Genomic DNA, 13,355 nt, shown 5'->3' with positions numbered 1-13,355 from the left:
AGTTACATTGCAGTGTGTAACTGCTACGTGCAATTGCGATTGAATGGTAACACGTTCATCGCACAGACGTTGTACATTCCTCATGAATTGTACGTCAGATTGTTCATCGTACCCGGGGTAGCACACATCGCAGTGTGTGACACCCCGGGAACGATGAACAGATCTTACCTACGTCCTGCGGCTCCCGGCCGGTAATGCGGAAGGAAGGAGGTGGGCGGGATGTTTACGTCCCGCTCAGCTCCGCCCCTCCGCTTCTATTGGCCGGCTGCCACGTGACGTCGATGTGACGCCGAACGTCCCTCCCACTCCAGGAAGTGGACGTTCGCTGCCCACATCGAGGTCGTATGGAAGGTAAGTATTTGTGACGGGGGTTAATCGTTTGTGCGGCACGTTCAACAAATTGAACGTGCCACACATACGATGGGGGCGTTGCAAATCACATACGATATCGTATGCGAAATTGAAACGTGTAAAGCAGGCTTAAAGCGCTTGCTCCAATGCCTTTGCGCCTGATTCTGGTCCCCATAGACTTTATATGGGACCGGCATCTAGCCAGATGCAAGGGATCAATCACCCGCCGACCCCGAGTCAGCAAGGGATTGAGCTGCCAGTCCTCCGAAACGCAAAAAGAATTGACATGCTGCATCTTGGCTGCGTCTTCAAAAAAAGACACTGCGGACAGCAAAATAGAAATCTCATAGACTTTGCTGGGGAACCTTCTTTCTTCTTTTTTATACTTTATGTTTACTCTAGATCAGGGGTCTCAAACACGCGGCCCGCGGGCCGCATGCGGCCCCTGAGGCTGTTTGTTGCGGCCCGCAGACCCCGTGACAAATCGCGGCTCTATGCTGAGGGTCGGCGCCGGCAGGAACTTTACTGCATTTGAATCCATCTGCGGTGCCGCGCAAGGATCTGTCAGTTCTATCCCAGTTGCTGCTGCTGTCTGCCAATCAGATGCAAGGAGGTGACGTCATACAGCGACGTCACTTCCTTGCATCTGATTGGCAGGCAGCAGCCATTGGTCCAGACACAGCTCCTCTGCGCTGCACCGCAAATGGATTCAAATGCAGTGAAGTTCCTGCCGGCGCCGACCCTCAGCACAGAGCCGCGATCATCACGGGCCGCGACAAGCAGGTAAGGTACGTGCTCAAGATCAGGACCCGCTGCGTGCTGGACACAGCGCGTCCTGATCGGCGGGGCCGCAAGTCTACTCCTTAGGAGACCGCAGCTGCCCGTGCCTGCGATCAGGGGTTCGGGCCGCTGCGGTTTCCTCGCTGTGCTCTGCCTAGGGAGGACGCTTCAGACGCCGCAGCATAAATTCACATGCTGCGGCCTCTGGAAGCCACACCGCAGTTCCGTTTTCACTGCGGGCCGTACACGCACAGTGGGCATGGGGTTTTTAGAAATCCCATGCCCACTGTGCTTTTACCATACATAGCAGGGTTTTGGACGCAGCTGAAGCATGCTGCATCCAAAACTCTGCAAGTACTGATCGTGGGCACACAGGGAACGGAGGAAAGGTGAGGAGATTTTTTTTTTTGTTTGCGTATTACTAAAGGATGGGCAGAATACTACAGGGATGGCCACAATACTACAAGGGTGGGCAGAATACTACAGGGATGGCCACAATACTACAAGGGTGGGCAGAATACTACAGGGATGGCCACAATACTACAAGGGTGGGCAGAATACTACAGGGATGGCCACAATACTACAAGGGTGGGCAGAATACTACAGGGATGGCCACAATACTACAAGGGTGGGCAGAATACTACAGGGATGGCCACAATACTACAAGGGTGGGCAGAATACTACAGGGATGGGCAGAATACTACAGGGATGGGCAGAATACTACAGGGATGGGCAGAATACTACAAGGGTGGGCAGAATACTACAGGGATGGGCAGAATACTACAGGGATGGGCAGAATACTACAGGGATGGCCACAATACTACAGGGATGGCCACAATACTACAGGGATGGCCACAATACTACAGGGATGGCCACAATACTACAAGGATGGGCAGAATATTACAGGGATGGCCACAATACTACAAGGGTGGGCAGAATACTACAGGGATGGCCACAATACTACAGGGATGGCCACAATACTACAGGGATGGCCACAATACTACAGGGATGGGCAGAATACTACAGGGATGGGCAGAATACTACAGGGATGGGCAAAATACTACAGGGATGGCCAGTATACTACAGGGATGGCCAGAATACTACAGGGATGGGCTGAATACTACAGGGATGGGCTGAATACTACAGGGATGGCCACAATACTACGGGAATTGGCAGAATACTACAGAGCACAATACTACAAGGATGAGCACAATACTACAAGGATTGGAACAATATTACTGGGCACAATACTACAGGGCACAAGGATGGGCACTATACTACTGGGCACAATACCACAAGGATGAGCACCTTACTACAGGGCACACAGATGGGCACATTACTACAAGATTTTGGCTAAGATTACTATATGATGCTGCTAATTGTAAAACAATTACAAGAAGGTGATAAAATGTAAAAAAAATAAAATCCTAAAGCATGACTTTTTTTCTTTACATTAAAAATGCTTTTCTGTATATAAACTTAACAAAAAAAGTGCACGTTTGTTATAATAAACAAGCGAAAAATGTTTACAAAAGTGATCCAAGATGTATAGAAAAAAAAACATGGATTCATTAAAAATGTTCACTTTGTCCTGCAAATAATGCGGCCCCCCTCATTTTTTTTTCTATATGCGGCCCATACACCCAGCTGAGTTTGAGACCCCTGCTCTAGATAAAGGCCATGGGAAAGTATATTTATCCATCAGATGAAACAGCAACAGAAACAAAGATTTCTGAAGTATTCAATAAAAAGATGATCATTAATGGAAGTATATGAAACACAACTCATAGGTGTTGCAGCTGTTCTCAGTGCTGCTTACTAGTTTTGGATGGGCTTACATAATAGAAAAGCTGCTCAGCCCACAAAGATCTCCACCCCCAGCTCACACTGGTGGTTGCACCTGTGCCTCTGGACCCAGCACAGACATGTAGGCGCACAGTGAGGAACATGTATAGCATGTGAAGGAAGGGGAAAGGAAAGAGCTGCTGCTGCCTGAGAAAGGAGGAATGTGGCCAGCTGCTTCTCCCCCACAGCACAGTGTTAACAGCTTCTGTTCATTTCCCCACACCCCCTCCTCCACTCCCACATCAGCCTGCATGTCAGCAGCACCACCAGGAGAAGCCTTGTAGCTGCAGGCTGCATAGGGACAAGTGACTGGCACTGTCTTCAGAGTTATTGGATTCCCCTGGAAAAGTTTTGGAGGGTGGTGGAAAGTGCAGCCCCCTGGAAGTTGTGGGGTCCCTTCTTCTCATAGCTCCTGGTATTCTAACATGTGAAGGTCTAGCTGTCTACAAGTCATAGTGGTGGGCTTTGTACTCCCCCCAGCTCCTGTACTCATGGATGGAGGTAGTGCCAGGGCTGTGTGAGCACTTCTGTCTGGAGGTTCAGCTGCCTGCTGGATATACAGAGCTGTCTGATCACTGGCCCCTCCTGTACAGAGCAGCAAGGGAATTCCACAGTGCTGAGCTCCAGGAGTGGCATCAGCTGAGATCATCTTGTGGGATCTGGGTTACATGGGCACTCTGCAGCTGGTGAGCTGTGACCATCACATGCCCGTGTGTTCAGCACAAGGAGATTCGAGCAGATGATGGCAGGGGCTGTGGTTGGAGGTGGCACCTTCTGACACAGTCACACAGGTTGGCAGGGGCTGAGACTAGAGCACATCTCGGTGTGTACCCTGCTATACACCCGATCTGCTGGGCATGGTCCCTCCACACAGGGAGGTGCTCTACTCTGGAGGAGAATATGAGTCTTGATGTGACAGAGCAGAGTGATCGCCCTGAAGAGTGGAAATACAGTGGAGTGGATGAGAAGTCCTGTCTCCAGGAGCTCTGCCCCTGACATCTCAAGTGGCAGACCCTCAGAAAGCCCCTGGCATCCTGCACACAGAGCCTTTCTGTATACATGTCTCATGTCAAGTTGTGATCTATTCTGACATCGTCTCAGCCTGAAGCCAGGAAGCGCTGCCACCTCGTCCTCAGCTCTGTGCATGCACCCAGAACACCTCGCCGTGCCCTCTGTGCCCACCCCGGTGATGCCATGCCCCGCAACCATAGTGGAGGCGATGAGGGAGGCTCTGGGCTCTGGATGAAGAGCAGCTCTGGAGGGAGAGGCAGGGGCAGGGACCGCTACTACGGCATGAAGGATGTGGAGTCGGGTCGGGGCAGCAGGGTGCTGCTGAACTCCAACAGAGGTGACGGGCTGCTGCTCCTGGGCACAAGTGACACTGGCAGAGGCAGCGGTGGGGCGCCGGGAGGGGGCCTGCAGGAGAGCCGCCGGGGGAAGCAGGGTGCTCGCATGAGTTTGCTGGGGAAGCCGCTGTCCTACAACAGCAGCCAGAGCTGCCGGAGAAACGTCAAGTACCGGAGGCTGCAGAACTATCTGTACAACGTGCTGGAGAGACCCCGGGGCTGGGCATTCGTCTACCACGTCTTCGTGTGAGTACAACACCTCTATAGAAGATGTAGGGAGTCCTGACTGCACGGCAGCCACATGGGCCAATCTGTAGGCACAGCCCTGGCATCTTATAGGGTATTGCATGCCAGTGAGCACAGTGCTGTGCATTATAATTACTGCATAATGTATGTACATAAAGCAAGGAAACCAACAGCATGTAATCCAGCTCAGAACCCTGACAACTTGCACAGGCACATGGGCTTTCACGTGTAGGCACAGCCCTGGCATCTAGTAGGGTACTATATACCAGTGAGAGCTGTGCTTTACACTTTACTATATGAAGTATGTGAACCTGTAAAGACGCCCATTAGTGTATGATAGAGCCCTGACAACCTGCACAGGCACATGGGCTTTCACGTGTAGGCACAGCCCTGGCATCTAGTAGGGTACTATATACCAGTGAGAGCTGTGCTTTGCACTTTACTACATGAAGTATGTGCACCTGTAAAGACGCCCATTAGTGTATGATGTATGATAGAGCCCTGACAACCTGCACAGGCACATGGGCTTTCACGTGTAGGCACAGCCATGGCATGTAGTAGGGCATTATAAGCTAGTGAGAGCTGTGCTTTGCACTTTAATTACTACATAAAGTATGTGCACCTGTAAAGAAGCCCTATAGTATATGATGCATGATAGAGCTCTGACAACCTGCACAGGCACATGGGCTTTCATGTATAGGCACAGCCATGGCATCTAGTAGGGCATTATAAGCTAGTGAGAGCTGTGCTTTGCACTTTAATTACTACAAGATATATGTGAACCTGTAAAGAAGCCCATTAGTGTATGATGTATGATAGAGCCCTGACAACTTGCACAGGCACATGAGCTTTCACGTGTAGGCACAGTCATGGCATCTAGTAGGGCATTATAAGCTAGTGAGAGCTGTGCTTTGCACTTTAATTACTACATAAAGTATGTGAACATATAAAGAAGCCCTATAGTATATGATGCATGATAGAGCCCTGACAACCTGCACAGGCACATGAGCTTTCACGTGTAGGCACAGTCATGGCATCTAGTAGGGCATTATAAGCTAGTGAGAGCTGTGCTTTGCACTTTAATTACTACATAAAGTATGTGAACATATAAAGAAGCCCTATAGTATATGATGCATGATAGAGCTCTGACAACCTGCACAGGCACATGGGCTTTAATATGTATGCTCAGCCCTGGCATCTTATAGGGCAATACATATGACTGTGAGCTAGTTCTATGTATACTTATGATTCAATGATTATAAAATACATGCTGCCAAAATGCAGAGTCACGTTTTGAAGGATGGTTTTGTGTCCTTTATGCAAATAATTATATTGGTGGTATAATGAATTATATTGATACAACCTGTATGATTACATTGATGTAATATGTAATATGCAGTATATGTCTGATGGTAAAGACCCTTGTAACATCACATGTAGAGGCACTGCTGGAATATGCAGAATTGCATAATATTCTGTCCATTATTATACACTTTGTGCATGATGTACGTTGTATTGTAAACCTTATAGCATATTTAGTCCCAAGGTCCTAGTATATGGTAGGGTTTTATAAACTACTGTGAACTGTTATAACCTCACATGTGAAATCATAGTTCAATGGCCTACAATGTAGTTAGTCTCACGAAGAAGACCCTGATAATACTTAGTATATGGGGGTGTGCCGCGTAGGACCAGTCATGTCAGTTTCAGGGTATTATAAAGTATTCTCAGGCTGCTGGAACAAGTAAAATATATCTGTGTACCGTATCAGCCAAGTACAATGAGCTCAACAAGTCATGTACAAGTTTGTGTAAGAACTGTACACATTCGATAGAAGATGAGTATCTGCAAGTGAAGTCTGTTAGCATGGCCATACATGGTGTTATTTTTCTGACAATTCAGGGAAGATTTCATATTTTCCAACAAACCATGGCTCTGTTGGCCTATTCATTATGCAGTGATTTGTGTAGTTTAATAGTCATGTGCTTGAAATATTTATAAAGCACTGCAACGCCACTGGCCGCAATAGGAAATAGCATTTGCTTTATTAACATCTGTCTCCGATCTCTGGCTGTTGATGAGTCTGGAAATCGTTTCAAGTGATATCTGCTGTTTTGTCCATCTCAAATAATTTCATCTGCATTATTAAATAACTCCAGTGTCTGTTACTATGGCCTTCATAATAAAAGGTTCTCCATTATTGCTTCTTCCAGTCAGTTCCCACTATAGGTGGCCAGATGCTCAATATCTGATAGTAGGGCACTTTCACGTCCCTTTTTTGCAACCATCTATCCATCCAGTGGTGGACACAAATAAAAAACGACTCTGTGCAAGATCAATATATGGACCCTTTGCAGTTCAATAACTCCATCATAATGCATAATTCCACCTGCTTTGGAGATAGTAATGGGCCATCTACCTCTTGGGGTCCAGTTTCAATAATGACTTGCCCACCCTTCTCTATATATCTATCTTGGATACACATTTAAGGTTACTTTCACACATTAGTTTTTTGGCATCAGGCACAATCTGGCGTGTGCCTGATGCAACGGATCCGATGCAGAATATGCAAAAATGGATGTGCCGGATCCTTTTTTTTTTTTTGACGGATCCGGTATACCTGATCCGTTAAAAAACTAATCTGGCGCATCCGTTATTGCATCCGTTTCGTCCGTTTTTTTGCTGGATCCGTTTTTTACAATACATTGGAGCATGCTCAGTTTATAAATACAGCGTCCATAGGCTTCCATTGTAAATCACGCCGTATCGCGATGGATCCGGCACGATGCGGTTTTTTGTCAGAGACAAAAAACCTTACAAGAGACTTTCCATCCAGCCGCATTAGCCAATTACGACGGATCCGGCAAAAGCCGGATGCAACGCAAGGCCATCAGGCACAATCCGGCGCTAATACAAATCAATGGGGATAAAACGGATCCGGCGCCGGATCCGTTTTATCTGTTTTTTTCCGGATTGTGCCTGTTGGAAAAAAACTGATGTGTGAAAGTAGCCTAAAAGAACCTAACATTTTACTGGTTTCCAAAAACCCCAGAACTGAACCTCCCTTTATGAAAGACAGCACCAATCTTAGCAGGTCAGATCCAGGAGCTTGAAGGTAGCTCACTGAGGACCACAGATGAATGGAGATTACTGCAGACATGTGCATTTGCAGAGGAAGCACTGTCACTTGTTTGAGACAAGTGAGATAAGTTTCTGAAATAGTAATGGGCGTGTTATTATCCAGGGCATAATTAGATTTCTGCTTCGGGCTGAGAGAAGGAGGAAACCACTAACTGTTGCTGGTGGGCTTTGTCTGTGTGACTCACACTCTACTTTTATAGTGTCTAGAACCAAAGCTTCCATTATCATTGCACTCATGTTACACTAAACCTCACACACCATCAGTCTTTAATCTGTAGTATTGATTGTGTTACAATTTTGTTTCTACTACAATGCTGCTGAACATGCACGATACGGATACAATATATATCATGGTATTTTTGTCTCATACCTATAATAGATCGAGTTTTCTAAACTATTCAATGTATAGGTCTCTGACTGTATTTTACAGGTCAATTTCTTATTTGTTCATGTATTTATTTGCTATTAGTTCTATAAGGCTAACATATATGCTACAAATACAGTACTTCAAATAGGAGAGTCGTATTACCACTTGTGGATATAGCAGTAACAGATTTCCTCCGAGGATGTGTCAGAGCAACACTTAATACATTAGGAAAAAATAGATGCAGGTATCCATAGGCTAAAACAAAATAATTTTATTTATTGAATTAAAAAACCTTGCAATATGTAGATATAATCACATTAAAAATGGTATTAGCTCAATGCCTTACTCATGGTCTGATCACCTGATTAAGGCATAATACCGAAACACGAAGGTTTGCTATGATTGTTCCAGCTGGACATTTGGATCCATTTGTTTCTAACATATTTTACTGTGATTTAGACAAAAGTCTCAGCCCCTCTCCCTAATGAGTCTAATTTTCTTATTCCAGGCTCACATATTAATTCTCAATGTCATATTGCATGAGACGAGGATGGAGACAGTAGATTAAGGTAGACATTGATGATATACGAGTGTGGTGGCAGCAGGGGAAGGTTATGTTCACACCATCTATTGGTGTGACGTTTGATGCAAATCTGCTTGAATTCCACACCTCAGTGTATTTAAAACATTTTTTAGGTGAATACACTTTAAAATTCACATATAAAACCTCAGTGTGAACATACTGTAACCTTATTGCAGATTGTAGGCTTTCATGAAAATGTGGGCTTTCAGGTTGCGTATGAGGGTTTCAAAGGTGGAACAGGATTTGAATGGTTGGGGTAGCAAACTCCAAAGTACAAGGGAAGCACAAGAGAAATATTGGGGGTGGTTTTGTGAGGAACAGATAAAAGGAAGCAAAGAAGGAAGCCTTCTGAGGACCACAACTTATATGTGGGAAGATAAAATAAGATTAGTTTGGAGGTGTGGAGGGGACAGGTTGTGGATGGCATTGGAAGTAGTTAACATTTAAATCTTCAGTGAAGGGATTGTATGAGGAAAGGGGCAGAAAATTTAGGAAGAAAGATAACTTGAGGAACATGGTCGCTGGTGAGCTGTCAATCAGGCAGATCTCACCAGTGACCAGTGACCAGCCCTCAGCCAGCAGCGATGCGTGAAAGCGATGCTGCGCTTGGTAACTAAGGTAAATATCGGGTAACCCAGCAAAGACCTTTGCTTGGTTACCCGATATTTACCTTTGTTACCAGTGCACACCGCTTAGCGCTGGCTCCCTGCACTCCTAGGCAGAGTACACATCGGGTTAATAAGCAAACCGCTTTGCTTATTTACCCGATGTGTACTCCGGCTATGTGTGCAGGGAGCCGGCACTGACAGCCTGAGAGCGGCGTACGCTAGTAACAAAGGTAAATATCGGGTAACCAAGCAAAGGGCCTCGCTTGGTTACCCGATATTTACCTTGATTACAGCTTACCGCAGGCTGCCAGAAGCCGGCTCCCTGCTCCCTGCACATTCAGATCTTTGCTCTCTCACTGTCAAAGACAGCGATGTGTGCTTCACAGCGGGAGAGCAACGTCCAAAAAATGAACCAGCACTGTGTGTAACGAGCAGCGATTTCACAGCAGGGGCCAGATCGCTGCTCAGTGTCACACACAGCGAGATCGCTAATGAGGTCACTGGTGCGTCACAAAAACCGTGACTCAGCAGCGATCTCGCTATGTGAGAAGTGCCCCTTGGACACTGGCAATCCATACTGTAGAGAGGTGACATCTGAACCAGAGATAAATCTGAGTGTCATCAGCTTAGGAGTAGTCTTGGAATGATGATAACCTTTCACCCTTATGTTTGAGTTTTATTCTTAATTTTATTAGTGTATTGTAGGTAATGAATAAAGCAAATTGCATTCCTTTGCATTGGATGTGGAATTCGTACAATGGAAACACCTGCTATGTAAATGATTTATGCCTTTGCTCTTCTATGTGTCAACCTCAATCATCATTTTGCCTCGTGTTATAATTGCTTTAGTACAACCTTCTTTAACTTTCCTGAACAAATAATGGCACAAATAATTTTTATGTTGTGATCCTATGGTTATAACGATTTCCTGGTGGTTTGCAGATTTAATTTTTAGTTATTCCTTGTTGATAACAATCTTACGTGATATGTGAATACAATCCTTGGGAATCTGCTTCTAAAAACTGTTTGTGTAGTGAACTGTCTGCCAAAAGGCGGTCTTTCTAAATATATAATGTAACAAGTTCAGAAATACACTGAAACATATGCAGTATTCATATCCTGGATAAATTGTTGTTATGCATGAGCACACATCGCTTCACAAATGCTTACACCATACTGATTCATACAGTACATGGGGGAAACAAGGCCAGGCTTATAATTAACATTCAGTCACCATGTGAACACTAGAAATCGCATCATGTAGGAAGCTGCTTATAATAAAAGCCTGTAGGGTACCTATCATTTAAAAAAAATGCTGACATGTCAGAAGTTTTGATTAGTGAGCGATCGGTCGCTTAGGCTAGTTTCACACTACGTCTTTTTAACATCCGCTGAAAACGTTTTTTTAGCGGAAGTACGGATCCTGCTTTTACAGCAAATAACGTATGCAAACGCATCTGTTATTTTGCAGGATCCTGCACTGGATGTTTAGGGGCGGGCATTGGAGTCATGTGATCGGGAGTGAGGGGAGCTAGACTGGGAGGAGGCTTCTGACAGCTGCAGACGCTGGTAACCAAGGTAAACATCGGCCTTGGATACCCGATATTTATCTTGGTTACGAGTGTCTGCAGCTGCTAGGAGCAGGGCTGCCTGCACACGTAACCAACGTAAACATCGGGTAACTAAGAGAAGTGGTTACGCGATATTTACCTTGGTTACGAGTGTCCGCAGCTCTCAGGTGGGAGAGAGAGGAAGGGGGAAAGACATAGATAGAGAGAGAGGGGGTGAGGGAGGGAGTAGAGAGATAGACAGATCACTGGAGACTGGTTCTGGGCATGCTCAGTACTTTCTGGGCATGCTCAGTACAAAAGCAGGATCCTGTTACAACGCAACTGAACGCATTCTGCTAGGCAGGATCCAGCACTCATTGAAATGCATTGCAGCTCGCGGCGCAATGTGAAGGATCCTGTGAGATGCGTTATTTTGACAAAGCAAAAAAACGCTACATGTTGCGTTTTTGAAACATGTTAAAATAACGCAAAAGGACGGATCCTGCGTCTAACGGACGCAAACGCATGCGAACGCAGGTGGACGCGAGTCCATTGAAAATGCATTGAAGTGAAAACGGATTTGCACAGGATCCGTACTTCCGTTAAAATAACGTTTTCAACGGATGTTAAAAAGACGTAGTGTGAAACCAGCCTTAGATCCCCACTGAACAATAAGACAAAGGACAAGAATGCTTCGATGGGCTTTCTGGTGTCTTTGAAGAGCAGAATAAGTAGTGTACTGAATCATTTCAAGTATATAAAGTTCCTGTTACTTACATCACTTGCTGCCTTCAGGAAGCTAAAAAAATAATTTGGTATCTCAAGAACATGTATATACCCTAAGCCAATGTCATAGGAGGACAATTAATGTTTTTGTTATATGTATTTTAAAGCATCACTCCAGCATTTTTTTATTACACTGCTGGAGTGGTGCTTTAATAGAAGTCCTATGGCCCCTGTCACATACTCACCTGCTGCTGTTTCCAGCTTCGCTGGGGTCTGTTCCCTGTGAATTGTGACCTACTGGCTGCTCCACTTCTTCATGTGATCTGCTGGCTGCTCCAGCGTTTCATGTGATCTGCTGGCTGCTCCAGCGTTTCATGTGATCTGCTGGCTGCTCCAGCGTTTCATGTGATCTGCTGGCTGCTCCAGCGTTTCATGTGATCTGCTGGCTGCTCCAGCGTTTCATGTGATCTGCTGGCTGCTCCAGCGTTTCATGTGATCTGCTGGCTGCTCCAGCATTTCATGTAATCTGCTGGCTGCTCCAGTGTTTTATGTGATCTGCTGGCTGCTCCAGCGTTTCATGTGATCTGCTGGCTGCTCCAGTGTTTCATGTGATCTGCTGGCTGCTCCAGTGTTTCATGTGATCTGCTGGCTGCTCCAGTGTTTCATGTGATCTGCTGACTGCTCCAGCGTTTCATATGATCTGCTGGCTGCTCCAGCGTTTCATGTGATCTGCTGGCTGCTCCAGTGTTTCACGTGATCTGCCGACAGCTCCAGTGTTTCATGTGATCCGCCGGCAGCTCCAGTGTTTCACGTGATCCGCCGGCAGCTCCAGTGTTTCATGTGACTCGAGTGTTTCATGTGACTCGATGGCAGCTCCAGGGCTCCATGGAGCGTGCCGAAGATGACAACTCAATGAAAGTCTTTGAGAGCTTTGTTTTGGCTCTTATAGAGTTACATTGAAACTTTGTGATGGAACTTTTATTTTTCGGCTAGTCAGAAGTTACAGGCATTAGATAGCACTGAGGGACCAGAGTGGCACCGAAAAACCATGAAGCAGCCAGAAGGTGAGTATATGACAGAGGGTAGGGCTATTACATTTAAAGTGCCAATCCAGCACTGAAAAAGAAAGCAAAGTGCAGGATTGGTGCTTTACTAAACTCCCATAATTTTACTTTTCCATCAGTAGCACATCTGTAAGCACACAAAGTGAAATCATTATTTAAGGCAATTATTTTAAAAATAGAACTTCTATCAGTGATTAGTTGATCACTGCCTGCCATTAGTAGTTATAACTGGGTATAAACACTCCTGGCTGAATATATCCTGTGCATTGCCAACCATTTAAATAGAAGGCTGATCAGATCACATATTGGTGGTTCAGATCTGCCAGATTGTGGATGTCTTTCTACCCTCCTCTATAGGACATATGGAAAAAAGTTTTCTCAACGAATTTTGTGTTTAATTGAATTTTCCTACATGCAAAAAATTCTTTAAGGAAATTGTGTATTATAATGAGCTTGACTGCTAAGGGCCACTATATATGTTCTTGCATAGGGGCCCTCTTAGGTCTGTGTCTGGCCCTGCTTTACATGTAAAGTCTTATTCTTTCTACTTCTATTACTGAGTATTCTGGATGATAACCAATATGTCTGCCATGGTATCTCCCAGTAACCCATTCTCTTGGTAATTCTCCATAGTCATGGTCATTGACTAATGACCGATAATGACATACAGTTGCGCTCAAAAGTTTACATACCCCGCCAGATTTTTTGCTTTCTTGGCCTTTTTTCAGAGAATATTAATGCTAACACA

General features: G+C 45.5%; 1 protein-coding gene across 4 annotated transcripts in view; it reads left to right on the top strand.

Moving 5' to 3' along the window:
• The first annotated feature begins 3,326 nt into the window (after positions 1-3,326).
• The window catches only part of KCNQ5 (potassium voltage-gated channel subfamily Q member 5), an 894,563-nt gene continuing 884,534 nt past the window's right edge, over positions 3,327-13,355 (top strand). For 2 of the 4 annotated variants that reach the window (XM_075340207.1, XM_075340208.1), the window contains exon 1: positions 3,327-4,568. In XM_075340207.1, the coding sequence (XP_075196322.1) occupies positions 4,171-4,568 (398 nt within the window). In that variant the 5' untranslated portion in view covers positions 3,327-4,170. The remainder of the gene's footprint in view (positions 4,569-13,355) is intronic. The other 2 variants (XM_075340210.1, XM_075340209.1) reach the window with 2 other exon arrangements.

Source organism: Anomaloglossus baeobatrachus, chromosome 3 (assembly GCF_048569485.1).
Source record: "Anomaloglossus baeobatrachus isolate aAnoBae1 chromosome 3, aAnoBae1.hap1, whole genome shotgun sequence".
Classification (NCBI taxonomy): domain Eukaryota; kingdom Metazoa; phylum Chordata; class Amphibia; order Anura; family Aromobatidae; genus Anomaloglossus; species Anomaloglossus baeobatrachus.
Note: the sequence above shows the minus strand (reverse complement) of the source record. Positions and strands in the feature narration are given on the sequence as shown.